Source organism: Balaenoptera borealis, assembly GCF_965194805.1.
Source record: "Balaenoptera borealis genome assembly, chromosome: 1".
Taxonomy (NCBI): Eukaryota; Metazoa; Chordata; class Mammalia; order Artiodactyla; family Balaenopteridae; genus Balaenoptera; species Balaenoptera borealis.
The window spans coordinates 81669479-81685077 of NC_138860.1; the positions used below are offsets into that span (position 1 = coordinate 81669479).

Below are 15599 nucleotides of genomic sequence, written 5' to 3' on the forward strand. Positions count from 1 at the left end.
TCTTTTGAAGTTCATGTGGAATTATATCAAGATAGCATCATATTCTGGACCATAAAACGTCTTAATAAACTTTAAAAGTTTGAAATCATACAGAATATATTTTAAGAACACAATGGAATTGAATTAGAATTCAGTAACAGAAGATATCTTGACATTCCCCAAATAAGTGAAAAGTTAACAACACACTTCTAAATAGCCCATAAGTCAAAGAGGAAATCACAGACAAAATTAGAAAATCTTTTAAATTGAATAAAAATGAAAACACATAAAAATTTTATGGGGTATAGCTAAGTCTGTGTTTTTAGCTTTACAAAGTTACATTATTAAACAAAAAAGGTCTGAGCCCAAACTCTCACCTTTAGGAAGCTAAAGACAGTAGAACAAATGAAACCCAAATTAGATGGAAGAAAAATGATAAATATAAGAGCAAAAATAAACAGAAAACAGAGAGAAATCAATGAAAGCTTATACTGGTTTATCGAAAAAAAATTTTTAAAAAGGAGAACTGTAGCTGAAAGGATTAAGAAAAAAGAAATTGAATTAGCAGTATCAAGAATGAAAGAGAGGATATCAGTGCAATTGCTACATACCATAGCAGGACAATAAGGGAGCATAATGAACAGTTTTATGCCAATAAATTTGATAAAAAAGAGCACATTCTTTGAAAAACACCAGCTACTAAAACTCAAGAATAGCCTAAAGAGCCCTACATCTATTTAAGAAATTGAACTTGCAGTTTAAAACCATTCTACAATGAAAACTCAAAGCCCAAATAGCTTCAATCATGAATATTTAAGGAAAAAATAATACTAAGTATATAAAAACTATTCCAGAAAGTAGGAGCATTTTCCCAACTCATTTTATGAGGCCAGCATTACCCTGATTCTGAAACCAGGCAACACGTTACCAGAAAACCACACTAGTAAGCATGAATGCAAACGGTACAAAATATTATCAGATAGAGTCCAGTATGTTGAATATATAGCATACCATGACTACATGGGTTTATTTCAGGAATGCAAGGTTGGATTAACATTAGAAAATCAATTAATGTATTTTACAAAATTAACAGTGAGAAAATCATAATCATCTAACTAGGTAAAGAGAAAACATTTGCCACAATCTAACATCCATTTTTAATTTTTTTAAAAACCTGATTTTTAGAAATAAAAGGCATACAGATAGGAAAGGAAGAAGAAAAAAATATCTGTTTACAGATGATATGATCTATAGAAAAATTCCTAAGAAATCTGTCAAAAACACCACTGAACGGGGCTTCCCTGGTGAGAATTTCACTTTTATTCCTTTGCACTTAAAATATCAGAAAAAGCACTGGACTAGAAATATATGTATTTAAAGTTCAGTTCTTTATTCAATATTTAGCTGTTGAGTCTCTTAACTGGACCTTCATTTTTAAAGAAGTAAGCTCTATTCTTTCTGCTCCTCATCTCAGAGAGTGAGAATTGTTTTTTTGACCCACCACATATTATTAGGGAAACATGGGCCAACTTTGAATTTATTGTGGGTACTGTAATGTACCTTATTCAGGAAACTATCAAGTTGCCTGTGAAAGACAAATGCATATGGTATTGGGCTGGCCAAAAGGTTCGTTCGGTTTTTTCTGCAAGATGGTTCTAGTAGCACTTAGTTGTCTTTAACTTCATTCAAAACAATTTTGTTAGATTGTATGTGACAGTTGTCATATCAGCGTACATTTAAAAAAAAGACTTATCAGGACTTCCCTTGTGGCGCAGTAGTTAAGAATCCACCTGCCAATGCAGGGGACATGGGTTCCATCCCTAGTCCGGGAAGATCCCACATGCCACGGAGCAACTGAACCCATGCGCCACAACTACTGAGCCTACACTCTAGAGCCCGCAAGCCACAACTACTGAGCCTGTGTGCCACAACTACTGAAGCCTGTGTGCCTAAAGCCCGTGCTCCGCAGCAAGAGAAGCCACCGCGATAAGAAACCCGCACACCTCAACGAAGAGTAGCCCCCTCTCGCTGCAACTAGAGAAAGACTGCGTGTAGTAACGAAGACCCAACACAGCCAAAAATAAATAAATAAATTCTTAAAAAAATAAAAAAAGACTTATCGAAATTGGTGAATTTTTGTGTAGCCATTTTAATATTGAAGATGGAAGGAAAAAAGCAACATTTTTGGCATATTATGCTTTATTATTTCAAGAAAGGTAAAAACACAACCGAAATACAAGAAAAGATTTGTGCAGTGGTTGGAGAAGGTGCTGTGACTGATCGAACGTGTCAGAAATGGTTTGTGAAGTTTCGTGCTGGAGATTTCTCACTGGACGGTGCTCCACGGTCGGGTAGACCAGTTGAAGTTGATAGCGATCAAATCGAGACATTAATTGAGAACAGCCAACATTATACCATGTGGGAGATAGCCGCCATACTCAAAATAATCTAAATCAAGTGTTGAAAATCATTCGCATCAGCTTGGTTATGTGAATCGCTGCGATGTTTGGGTTCCACATAAGTTAAGCGAAAAAAAACCTTCTTCACCGTATTTCCACATGCTAATCTCTACTGAACATAACGAAAATGTTCCATTTTCAAAGCAAATTGTGACGGGCGATGAAAAGTGGATACTGAACAATAATGTGGAATGGAAGGGATCATGGGGCAAGCGAAATGAACCACCAACAACCACATCTAAGGCCGGTCTTCATCCAAAGAAGGTGATGTTGTATATATGGTGGGATTGAAAGGGAGTCCTCTATTATGAACTCCTTCTGGAAAACAAAACGAGTAATTCCAACAAATACTTCTCCCAGTTAGACCAACTGAAAGCAGCAGTTGATGATCCAGAATTAGTCAGCAGAAAACTCATAATCTTCCATCAGGATAACGCAAGACCGCATGTTTCTCTGATGACCAGGCAAAAACTGTTACAGCTTGTCTGGGAAGTTCTGATTCATCCTCCATATTCACCAGACGTTGCACCTTCAGATTTCCATTTATTTAGGTCTTTACAAAATTCTCTTAATGGAAAAAATTTCTATTCCCTGGAAGACTGTAAAAGGCACCTGGAACAGTTCTTTGCTCAAAAAGATAAAAAGTTTTGGGAAGATGGAATTATGAAGTTGCCTGAAAAATGGCAGAAGGTAGTGGAACAAAAGGGTGAATACGTTGTTCAATAAAGTTCTTGGTGAAAATGAAAAATGTGTCTTTTATTTTTACTTAAAAACCGAAGGCACTTTTTTGGCCAACCCAATATTATGATATTTAATCTTGCTATGATAAATAGAGTGGTATTCCTCGTCTTTTATCCTTTGTAAAGTTATTTAAATAACTAGTTGTGTTCAGTTTTTATCATGTGTGATTTGTTGTCTTATTTAGTGAACGGAGTTCCGTCTCGAAGTCCAAGATTGGTTTCTTCTGGGGATGACTCTGTGGATAGTCTGCTGCAGCGGTTGGTACAACATGAGGACCAAGAGCCCCTGGAGAAAAATATTGATGCTGTGATTGCATCTGCCTCTGTGCCACCTTCCTCCAGTCCAGTCCATAGCCACAGCAAGGAGCGAACCCTGGGAAAACCAGACAGCCTTCTAGTGCCTGCAGTCCCCAGTGACTCTTGCAGTAGTAGCATCTCACTCCTTTCTGAAAAGTTGCCCAGCAGCCATTCCCCCCATCATATCAAGAGAAGTGTAGTAGAAGCTATGCAGCGCCAAGCTCGGAAAATGTGCAATTATGACAAAATCTTGGCCACCAAGAAAAACCTAGACCACGTCAATAAAATTTTAAAAGCCAAAAAACTTCAAAGACAGGCCAGGACAGGGAATAACTTTGTGAAACGCAGACCAGGTCGACCTCGGAAATGTCCCCTCCAGGCTGTGGTATCAATGCAAGCATTCCAAGCTGCCCAGTTTGTCGGCCCAGAATTAAATGAAGGTGAAGAAGGAACAGCACTGCACCTTGGCCCTGATACAGTTACAGATGTCATTGAAGCTGTCGTTCAGAGTGTAAACCTGAACTCAGAACATAAAAAGGGATTGAAGAGGAAAAGTTGGCTGTTGGAAGAACAGACCAAGAAAAAGCAGAAGCCATTCCCAGAAGAAGAAGAACAAGAAAATACTAAAAGGTAATTTCTTGTTTAACATTTTGAGTAGAGGAAACTAGCTTATGCACAAATGTAACATATCTGTGCAGCTGAATTGTTCATTTAATCTAACAATCTTTTACTATATAAGACCTGTTCTTTTCTGTTCTAAGTGTTCTTACTTATGGCTGTCCAAAATTATAAATAATTAAGAAGCAAGGGGGAATGTAACAATCTAACACAAGGCCCTTACTATACAGATGAGGAAATCAAGACCCAGAGAGATTGTGTGTTTTATCCAGTGTATAAATATGAGTGGAATTATTTTTACTATCACACTATCTTATCTCCTTTGTGCTCTAAAACTTTTCATCCCTATCGTCAAATACATTTTTTAAGTCTTTCTGCATGTTAGATTTTTTTCTTAATTAATTAATTCATTTATGGCTGCGTTGGGTCTTTGTTGCTGCGCGTGGGCTTTCTTTAGTTGCAGCAAGCAGGGGCTACTCTTTGTTGCCGTGCGCGGCTTCTCATTGTGGTGGCTTCTTGTTGCAGAGCACGGGCACTAGGCGCTCGGGCTTCAGTATTTGTGGCTCGCGGGCTCTAGAGCGCAGGCTCAGTAATTGTGGTGCACGGGCTTAGTTGCTCCGTGACCTGTGGGATCTTCCCAGACCAGGGCTCGAACCCGTGTCCCCTGCATTGGCAGGCAGATGCTTAATTACTGCGCTACCAGGGAAGCCCCTAGATTGTTTTTTAATAGTTTCTTTTTTATATTTTTACTTTTCCCCAAAAGGTGTAGGGCAGAAGTAAAAAATCACCCTCCACCCCCACCCCCGAGAAGACCATTTAATCCTTTTGTTATATATCCAACCAGATTCTTTCCCTGAAGGAATATTTGGTTTTAATTTTATGTATTTATTTATTTATTGGCCTCTCCATGTGGCATATGGGATCTTAGTTCCCTGACCAGGGATGGAACCCGTGTCCCCTGCCGTGGAAGCACAAAGTCTTAACCACTGGACCACCTCTGTTTACAGAAGTTTTTCGTAGCTGTCTATGCATACGTCTATGAAAAAATACTTTTTTTATAGAGAATATATGGGATTTAAAATTTTTTCCTGAGAATACATGGTCATAAATAAATCAGTGAAACTAGAAGTTTACTGATTCAGGAGTTAAAGTCTCTTCACATGATCTCATTTCTTATCAAATCCTATTTTCATGGGTAAGACTGTTAACAATATATTGTGTATCCTTTGATACTTTTCTTATGCATTTACAAATATGTGCATATGCAAAGCTGTTATTTTATATAAGTGGTAACATACATAGTACACTTAATTTTGTAACAACTTTTCTCTTTGTATATCTTGGTGATCTTGTCATTTAGTACATATAGAATTACCTTATTGCATGTCAGGAATATATCATAATTTAATTATTCTCCTTCAAAGGGTTACATATTACTTTTTACATATAGGTCTTAAATCAGCCGAAATTTATTCTTGTATAAGGTATGAGTGAGTGCTATGTTTATTGCCAGTTATTTATCAAGGTTGCAGATTTGTAAGCATTTTTGTTTTATATGTAGTGTCTATAATTTATATTCCCATTGGATTTTTGTGAAGTTTTGGGGTTTTTTTGAAAGGGGAAAAAATTTAATTAAGAGATTTAAATTTTTTGAATTTTTAAATGATGGTCTTACCACTATTAATTGATCATCATTTCCCTACTTGTTTGAAATGATACCTTTATCATATAATAAATTCTTAAATATCTTTGGGTCTTAGGGTGTTCTTTTATATTTTTATATTCTCTTCCCATCAGTCTGTTTTGTTATCAATCTGTTATTTCTGTTTTAATTACTGAGGCTTTTAAAATATCTACAAAGAGAATGACTTTTGCCTTCGCTATAGTAAGAAAGTGACAATTTGAGACATCTTAACCATTCACTTTAGGAAGGGTCATGTTAAAACTGTGCCTCAGAGAAAAGGCTTTCTTTCAGATAAGCCCTTCTGTTCCAGCAAGTTCTAGTAGCATTAGTCAGCAACATTAAACACTTATTTTCCACAAAATTATATTCTGGAATTTGAGGAGATGATAAAGAGAAAGATACAGTTTCCACCCTCAAGAGATTGTGTAGGCAAGGACATGGCACAGTGAGTTCCCAGAGATAGCAACAGTTTTTCACCTTTCTCGAACTGGAACCTACTGTAGCACTTGTTGTATAGCAGGAGTTTGTTCATTTATTTCTTTATTTTATTTTAAAAATAAATTTATTTATTTATTTTTGGCTGTGTTGGGTCTTCGTTGCTGCACACTGTCTTTCTCCACTTGCAGCGAGTAGGGGCTACTCTTTGTTGCAGTGCACGGGCTTCTCACTGCAGTAGCTTCTCTTGTTGCGGAGCACGAGCTCCGGGCGTGCAGGCTTCAGTAGTTGTGGCACGTGGGCTCAGTAGTTGTGGCTCTCAGGCTCTAGAGCACAGCGCAGTATTTGTGGCACACGGGCTTAGTTGCTCCGCAGCATGTGGGATCTTCCTGGACCAGGGCTCGAACCCATGTCACCTGCATTGGCAGGCGGATTCTTTTTTTTTTTTTTTTAATTTATTTATTTATTTATTTATTTTTGGCTGTGTTGGGTCTTCGTTTCTGTGCGAGGGCTTTCTCTAGTTGTGGCGAGCGGGGGCCACTCTTCATCGCGGTGCGCGGGCCTCTCATTATCACGGCCTCTCTTGTTGCGGAGCACAGGCTCCAGTCACGCAGGCTCAGCAATTGTGGCTCATGGGCCTAGTTGCTCCGTGGCATGTGGGATCTTCCCAGACCAGGGCTCGAACCCGTGTCCCCTGCATTAGCAGGCAGACTCTCAACCACTGCACCACCAGGGAAGCCCGGCAGGCGGATTCTTAACCACTGCACCACCAGGGAAGTCCCTCTTCATTTATTTCTAAATTAGGTATTTATTGCAAAATTATTTCATGTGCTGAGGGTAAATACAATTGTAAGCAAATATAGAAATATTCCCTATCCTCATGGTTCTTACATTCTAACTACTATTATGAAGAATTATTTAGGTTTATGAGCTTATATTAAAGGTAATTGACTCAGTTTTTTTGTGGAAGTAATGACTAAGGTAAAATCTGAAGAACAGACTTTATTTGTTATTTAGAGGAGCAACGCCAGAGCATACATTTTAGACTGGTAAGTATGAAAAGGCATGGCAGGTTCAGGGAAATGAAAGAAATGTTTTGCGGCCAAAACACATTAATTAGAGTAGTATGGTGTCAAATGAGTCTAGAGAAGAGGTGGTAGGGACCAGATCTTGCAGAGGTCCTTGTACACCATGTTAAAGAGTTTGATCACTATTCATTGATTAATAACAAACCAGAATGCAAAAGAATATTGTAATGATTATGAGCTGGGTTCTAGACTCAGAAAAACCTGGGTTCAAATCCTGGATCTAAAAGGAAAAAAAAATTTTTTAAACTCATGTAAAAAAATAAAATTACAATTAAAATATTAAAAATATTTAGAAGTGAGTAAATACTGTGCTACATATTGAAATTTGTGGGATGTATCTAAAGAGGTACCTAGAGGGAGATTCATAGCCATTAATGCTTATATTATTTTCAAGAATGCTGAAAATTTATGAATGAAGATATTACCAAACAAAACTTGTGTCTGGTTGCCGGTACACAGTAAAGCCAAACTAATGACACCAGGTTGTGGTGAGGGAAAGTGCAGCATTTATTACAGGATGCCAAGCAAGGAGTTCAGGACAGGTAATGCTTAAAAAGCCTGAATTCCCTGATGGGTTTTAGGAAAACATTTTTATTTTTAAAATTAATCTTTAGTGGAGTATAGTTCTCTACAACGTTGTGTTAGTTTCTGCTGTACAGCAAAGTGAATCAGTTATACGTATACATATATCCCCTCTTTTTTGGATTTCCTTCCCATTTAGATCACCACAGAGCATTGAGTAGAGTTCCCTGAGCTATATACAGTAGGTTCTCATTAGTTATCTATTTTATACATGATATTGATAGTGTATATATGTCAATCCCAATCTCCCAATTCATCCCACCTCCCTCCTTACGCTCTTGGTATCCATTCGTTTGTTCTCTACATCTTTGTCTTTATTTCTGCTTTGCAAATAAGATCGTCTGTACCATTTTTCTGGACTCCACATATATGCATTAATATACGATATTTGTTTTTCTCTTTCTGAGTTACTTCACTCTTTATGACAGTCTCTAGGTCCATCCACTTCTCTACAAATGACCCAGTTTTGTTCCTTTTTATGGCTGAGTAATATTCCATTGTATATATGTACCACATCTTCTTTATCCATTCTTCTGTTGATGGACATTTAGGTTGCTTCCATATCCTGGCTATTGTAATAGTGCTGCAATGAACATTGGGGTGCATGTGTCTTTTTCAATTATGGTTGCTGGGTCATATGATAGTTCTATATATAGTTTTTTAAGGAACCTCTATACTGTTCTCCATAGTGGCTGTATCAGTTTACATTCCCAACAGTGCAAGAGGGTTCCCTTTTCTCCACACCCTCTCCAGCATTTATTGTTTGTAGATTTTTTGATGATGGCCATTCTGACCAGTGTGAGGTGATACCTCATTGTAGTTTTGATTTGCATTTCTCTAATAATTAGTGATGTTGAGCATTGTTTCATGTGTTTGTTGGCCATCTGTGTGTCTTCTTTGGAGAAATGTCTATTTAGGTCTTCTGCCCATTTTTTGATTGGGTTGTTTGTTTTTCTCATATTGAGCTGCATGAGCTGTTTGTATAATTTGGAGGTTAATCCTTTGTCACCTGCTTCATTTGCAAATATTTTCTCCCATTCTTACAGTTGTCTTTTTGTCTTGTTAATGGCTTCCTTTGCTGTGCAAAAACTTTTAAGTTTAATTAGGTCCCTTTTGTTTATTATTGTTTTTATTTTCATTACTCTAGGAAGTGGGTCTAAAAAGATCTTACTGTAATTTATTTCAAAGACTGTTCTGCCTATGTTTTCCTCTAAGAGTTTTATAGTGTCTGCCTTACATTCAGGTCTTTAATCCATTTTGTTTATTTTTGTGTATGGTGTTAGGGAGTGTTCTGATTTCATTCTTTTACATGTAGCTGTCCAGTTTTCCCAGCACCACTTATTGAAGAGGCTGTCTTTTCTCCATTGTATATTCTTGCCTCCTTTGTCATAGATTAGGTGACCATAAGTGCATGGCTTTATCTCTGGGCTTAGGAAAACATTTTTAAAGGCAAGGTGAGGGAGGGGCGTCCCAGGTATATGATCAGCTCATGCACAAATCTCTAATTGGTTGATGGTGAGGTAACAGGGTGGTGTCACAGAGGTTAAGATTATCAATCCTTAGGTGCCAGTAGGTCTGTGATGCTTATGATCATTAAGTAATTAATTTCTTCCATTTGGTTTTAGCATCTGTAAAACAACTTCAGGAAATGTGCATCAGATACAATTATCTAGGTACTTCAGAGAGGAACTAAAGCAGAGGATATAGGGGAGGGGTCTGTCCTGGGAATACCCCATAGGGTCCTCCTTGGTTACAAAGAGTCCAATTAAGAAATTCTAAAAACGATGGGATGTCTCTGGTGGCGCAGTGGTTAAGAATCCGCCTGCCAATGAAAGGAACACGGGTTTGAGCCCTGGTCTGGGAAGATTCCACATGCCGCGGAGCAACTAAGCCCACGAGCGACAACTACTGAAGCCCGCGCGCCTAGAACCCGTGCTCCACAACAAGAGAAGCTACCGCAATGAGCAGCCTGCGCACTGCAACAAAGCGTAACCCCCCCCTCGCCGCAACTAGGGAAAGCCTGTGTGCAGCAACGAAGACCCATTGCAGCCAAAAATTTTAAATAAATTTATTTAAAAAAGAAAAGAAATTAGAAAAATGAGAATAAGCCCCAAAATGTAAAGGACAGAGATAAAACATATACGTTAAATTAACAAAACAAAGCTAAGGTACAGTAGAGAGAAACACTGAAGACCAAAGTTAGTAATACTAATGATAACGAATAAAATATACAAACTTCTGGTAAGGTTGATCAATAAAGGAAGAGAAAGGGAATAATAAAATTAGGAACTAAAAAGGAAATTAGCTATATATGAGAGATTAAAATGTGACTACTATAAGAACTTTATGCCCAACAAATTATAAAACTCAGTTGAAATGTATGTGCTGTATTCCTAGGAAAAATACCTACTCGGAAAGAAATACCCTTTGTGCTTCTGTAATGTAAGTTGAATCTACAACGTCTTGCCACACAAAAGGACCAGGACCAGGTTTAAAAGAGAGTTCTATCTCTCTTTAAAAAGATCATTTCAGTCTCATTAAAACTCTTCAGAGAATATGAAGGGAGTTTGAAGAGGAATACACATACAGAAAGTATATAAATAGAAGTAACCAGTTTTAAAAAAATTTTTTTAATAAATTTTTAAATTTATTTTTGGCAGCGTTGGGTCTTCGTTGCTGCGCATGGCCTTTCTCTCGTGGTGGGTGCGCGGGCTTCTCATTGCGGTGGCTTCACTTGTTGCGGAGCACAGGCTTAGTTGCTCCGCAGCATGTGGGATCTTCCTGGGCCAGGGCTTGAACCCATGTCCCCTGTATTGGCAGGCAGATTCTCAACCACTGTGCCACCAGGGAAGCCCTAAAAAATTTTTTTATAAAGTTAACACCCGTGTAGATACAGAACAGGTGAACATATAGAACATTGGTAGCATCCCATGTTCTTTCCCAGTCATACACCACTTCCTTGCCAGTAGCTATAATCAATCTCCTGACTTTTACCTTTTTTCATACCATTTAAGTATTCAGTGTAGACAATATAGTTTAGTTTATCCTTCCTGAACTTCACTGAAATGGAATTATACAAGACATATGCTTTTGTGCCTCACCTTTTTTGCTCAACATATAAATGTAAAACCATCTCTGATGTTGCATGTTGCTGTAGTTACCTCCTTTTTGTTATTTTATAGTTATCCATTGTTTGTATGTAATAGTTTTTCTTTTTTTTTAATTTTTTTGAAGTATAGTTGATTTACGATGTGTTAATTTCTGCTGTACAGCAAAGTGACTCAGTTATACATATATATATTCTTTTTCATATTCTTTTCTATTTATGATTTATTACAGGATATTGAATATAGTTCCCTGTGCTGTACAGTAGGACCTTGTTTATCCATCCTGTATATACTAGTTTGCACTTGCTAATCCCAAACTCCCAGTCCTTTCCTTCCCCACCTCTCCTCCCCCTTGGCAACCACAAGTCTGTTCTCTACGTCTGTGAGTCTGTTTCTGTTTTGTAGATAGGTTCATTTGTGTCGTATTTTAGATTCCACATGTAAGTGATATCATATGGTATTTGTCTTTCTCTTTCTGACTTACTTTGATGAGTATGATAATCTCTAGATCCATCCATGTTGATGCAGATACAGAGTTTTTCTGTTTTACTGTTGGGCTATTTTCATTTTGACACTATTACCCAAAAATGCTGCTCTTAACGTTCCTCTAATGTTCACTGGTGGATATGGACACTAATTCCTCTAGGGTATATACCTAGGAATGGAATCACTGAATGAAACAATGGATTTGCCCCAAGACTTAATTTTAAGCTATGGTATATTGAGCTAGCATGGAACCGAATATAGAATTGGATAAGAGAAACGGATCCATACATGCAAGCTTGCTATATGATGGAGGTGACACTACATATCAATAAGGAAATAAAATTATATTCAATAAATGTGGTGCCCCAGAAGTTGATATTGCATAGGAATGGGAAGGAAATTGGATTCTGTCTTAATCCATGTATAAAAATCAGTTCCCAGTTGGTTAAATAAATACATAAGTGTAAAAAGCAAACCTTCAAACTTTTAAAGGCTAATACAGAAGGAAGAAAACTTTATGACCTTGTTTCTCAGAGTTCATAAACAAGATATCAAAAGCAGTAAGCATACAGGTAAAGATTGATATACTGTATTATTATTAAAACTAAGAATTTCCATTTATCAAACATCATCCCAATAAATGTATGAAGACTTGCTACAAACTGAGAGAAGAAATTTATAAGATATAATTTATACATTTTTGGTATCCAGAGTATGTAACCAAAGAAGTATTTCAAAACAACCCAGTATGATCCAGCAATTACCTTTTACATAGCTTAGGAAAACTCCAGCCCAATGATCACCAGAAAGCATTTTTTGGAAAGGTAGTAGCAAGATTGATTATAATATATAGAAACTGGAAATATCCCAGATTAACAGGAAAAGGAATAAGTATATTGTAGTTTTTTGTACAATGGAATATGATATGGTAATAAAAATTAATGAATTATAACTGACATGTAATGATAATGAATGAGCCTTAGAGACTAGATTAAGTGAAAGAAACAAGACCCTAAAAATGATATACTAACTGATTTTGTTTTTATAAAGCAAAAAAGCCACAAAAAATAAACAATGTATTGTGTTAATGTAGATAAATATATCATAAAGCCACATTTTATTTTATTTATTTATTATTTATTTTTTTTGGCTGCGCCACGTGGCTTGCAAGATCTTAGCTCCCTGACCAGGGATTGAACCCGGGCCATGGCAGTGGAAGCGCTGAGTCCTAACCACTGGACTGCCAGGGAATTCCCATAAAACCATATTTTAAAATACCTTACCTCTTCTTCTTTCTCTTTTCTTTCCTGAAGAATTCAATCTTAAAGCCATTTGGTAGGTATCTGTATGGGATGTGGAAACCATGGTGACCCTAAGCTGGGTGTTGGAGGCTTAATGAGGTAAAGGGTTGGATTATGGGGCGAGGGAGAGGGAATGTTAACCCAGCCTACGGTGTCAGAGCCCGAGTGGGATAAGAAGGATGCTCTTGTAATGAGGGTGCACAGTGTGGGGTATTAGGGACCAGCAAGGTTAGGAAGTGTCCATCTCAGATCTCCTTAATAGGAATTTTAAAAATTCTATGAGTAGGCATTTGCATTTCCTTTATAAGCCCCCAAGGTGATTCTGATATATATGGTCTATAGACAGAACTTGGAGAAACATGGCACTTGAAGAGTTTATATATGTAGAATATATACATACACATATAAGCAGGAAAGCAGAAAACATTTTTGATTGTAGGAGGAAGAAACATAAGGTAAGGCACAGAAAAAATGAATTTGGCTATAAGGAGAATGGGAAAAAAATAATAAAATATGAAACCAATCCATCCATCTCATAACCAAGTAAGATTTATCCCAGTTATACAAAACTTGTTCAACATTTGAAAATCAGTTAATGTAATCCATCACATTAACAGGCTAAAGAAGAAATATCACATGGACATATCAGTAAGTGCAGAAAATTTTTTGACAAAAATCTAACACATGTTCATGATAAAAAGCTAGCAATCTAGGAATAAAAAGAAACTACCTCAACCTAATAAAAGCTATATGTAAAAAACCCACAGCTGACAACTTCAGTGGTGAAAGACAGAGGTTTTCCACTATTATCAGAAACTAGGAAAGGATGCCCACTTTTGCCGCTTCAGTTCAATTTTGTACTGAAATTCCTAACCAGAGCAGTTAGGCAAGAAAAAGAAAAGCCTGTGTTTATGGGGTGGAAGACTTAAGATATCAGTACTACCCAAAGTGATCTACAGCTTCAGTATCCCTATTAAAATCCCAGTGATGTTTTCTGTGAAATAGAAAAATCCATCCTAAAATTCATGAGGAATCGCAAGGGATTCCAAATAGCCAAAACAATCTTGAAGAAAAAGAACAAAATTGGAGGACTAACACTTCTATATTTTTTTCTTTTTATTGTCCTTTTGCACTGGCTACGACCTTTAACTCTGACATTGAATTTAAGTTATGAGAGCAGACATTTGTCTTATCATTGATATTAGGAAAACTGTATTCAGTCTTTCACTATTAAGTATGAGGCAAAAAGAAAATCTAGGAAATTCCCTGATACGTCATTGCTTAGGTCCCAAGGTACCTAGCCAATCTGTGTGCTTATGTTTATTTTATATATAATTTCAAGGGTTTTTAGTTGTACTTAATGGGAAGATACATAGAAGTGTCTGTTCCATCTTTGACTGGAACTATATTCACCTTAATTTTTAAAGATGTTTTTGATTGATTTAGAATTCTCTTTTGACAGGCTCCTCCCCTCACCTTCCTTTTAGCACTTCCAGATGTCTTTTCATTGCCTTCTGGCTTGCATTATTTCAGACATGAAATCTGCATTCATTCTTATTTTTGTACTCCTGTATAGATTGTGTATTTTTTCTCTGGCTCTTTTTATTTTCTTCATCAATAGTTTTCAGAAAGTTTATTATGATATGACATACTTGATTTTTTTTTTTGGTTTATATTGCTTCTGGTTTGTTTAGGTTCTTGGAACTTGGGGTTTATACTTTTTATCAAATTTAGAAAAATTTTGGTCATTGCTCTTTTTTTTCATTTTGAATTTTTTAATATTGTAAAAGTCACGTTATTGTGTGTATGTTTTTTGTTCTTTTCTGTATGTTCGATTTTATTTTGGTAGGTAGTTAAGTTACTTGTGGATTGGTTTGGATTCTTTTGAAGATAGTTTTTAAGCTTTGTAAGAGCTGGCTTTTATTCCAGAGATAGTTGAGCCCTACAAAAATGGATAATGTTACCCTCTGGGATCTCTATTGAATGCCCACAGTGTTGGGCAGTGTCTTTCACTCTCCTTAGTGGAATCTGAGTATCTGTCATCATGTGGGAGCCCCGGAAATTGTTTGGGTTATAATACTCTGGTGGTTCTTTGTCCAGCCTTATGGAATTTCACCTTGCACATACACAAACTTAGTATTTAGCAGTGTACTAAAGGAGACCCCTTACACAGATTTCTAGAGTTATTTTTCTCCATAGCTTTCTCCACTCCAGTACTCTGCCTCACAAATTCTAACTACCTCAGCCTCTCCATATTCTGATCTCTCTTTTCAACTCATTAAGTTGGCCATTCTCTGCTTTGGTTCTACTCCCTCCACCTCAGTCCTTCTTGTAAAGGCAAAGTGGTTATAGGAATCATCTCTTTCTATTTTATTTCCAGTTTTCTCAGGGATCACAGTGCTACAGTCACTGTTGTCCAGTGTCTGATAATTGTTTCATAAACTTACTCCAGGTTGATTGTACTTTGCCGTGTTTCTGTTAGTTTCTGTCAGGAGGACAAATCTGGTATCTGTTACTCCAGCATGACCAGATGAGGAAGTCCACATGTCTCTTTTTATAATTGCTCTGATGTTTTTTTAAATAGATAATTATTTATAGGAAAAGAATTTCACCATAAAATTATCTTTAAACTTCTCTTTCTAGCTTTACTGAAGCAGCAGTTGAGATTCCCAGTCCTCCTGAAACCCCAGCCAAACCTCCCGAACCTGAAAGTACCTTGCAGCCTGTGCTTTCTCTCATCCCAAGAGAAAAGAAGGCCCCACGTCCCCCAAAGAAGAAGTATCAGAAAGCAGGGCTGTATTCTGATGTTTACAAAACTACAGA

At 37.0% G+C, this 15599-nt stretch overlaps 1 protein-coding gene across 14 annotated transcripts in view; it reads left to right on the forward strand.

Moving 5' to 3' along the window:
- ASH1L (ASH1 like histone lysine methyltransferase) overlaps positions 1–15599 on the forward strand; it is a 210429-nt gene that overhangs the window by 84394 nt on the left and 110436 nt on the right. For 13 of the 14 annotated variants that reach the window (XR_014231541.1, XR_014231542.1, XM_082342010.1 and 10 more), the window contains 2 exons: positions 3364–4105; positions 15420–15599. Coding sequence is in view for 12 of the 14 variants with exons in the window: in XM_082342010.1 (XP_082198136.1) it covers positions 3364–4105; positions 15420–15599 (922 nt within the window). In the remaining 2 variants the exon portion in view is untranslated. The remainder of the gene's footprint in view (positions 1–3363; positions 4106–15419) is intronic. The other variant, XM_082342014.1, reaches the window with a different exon arrangement.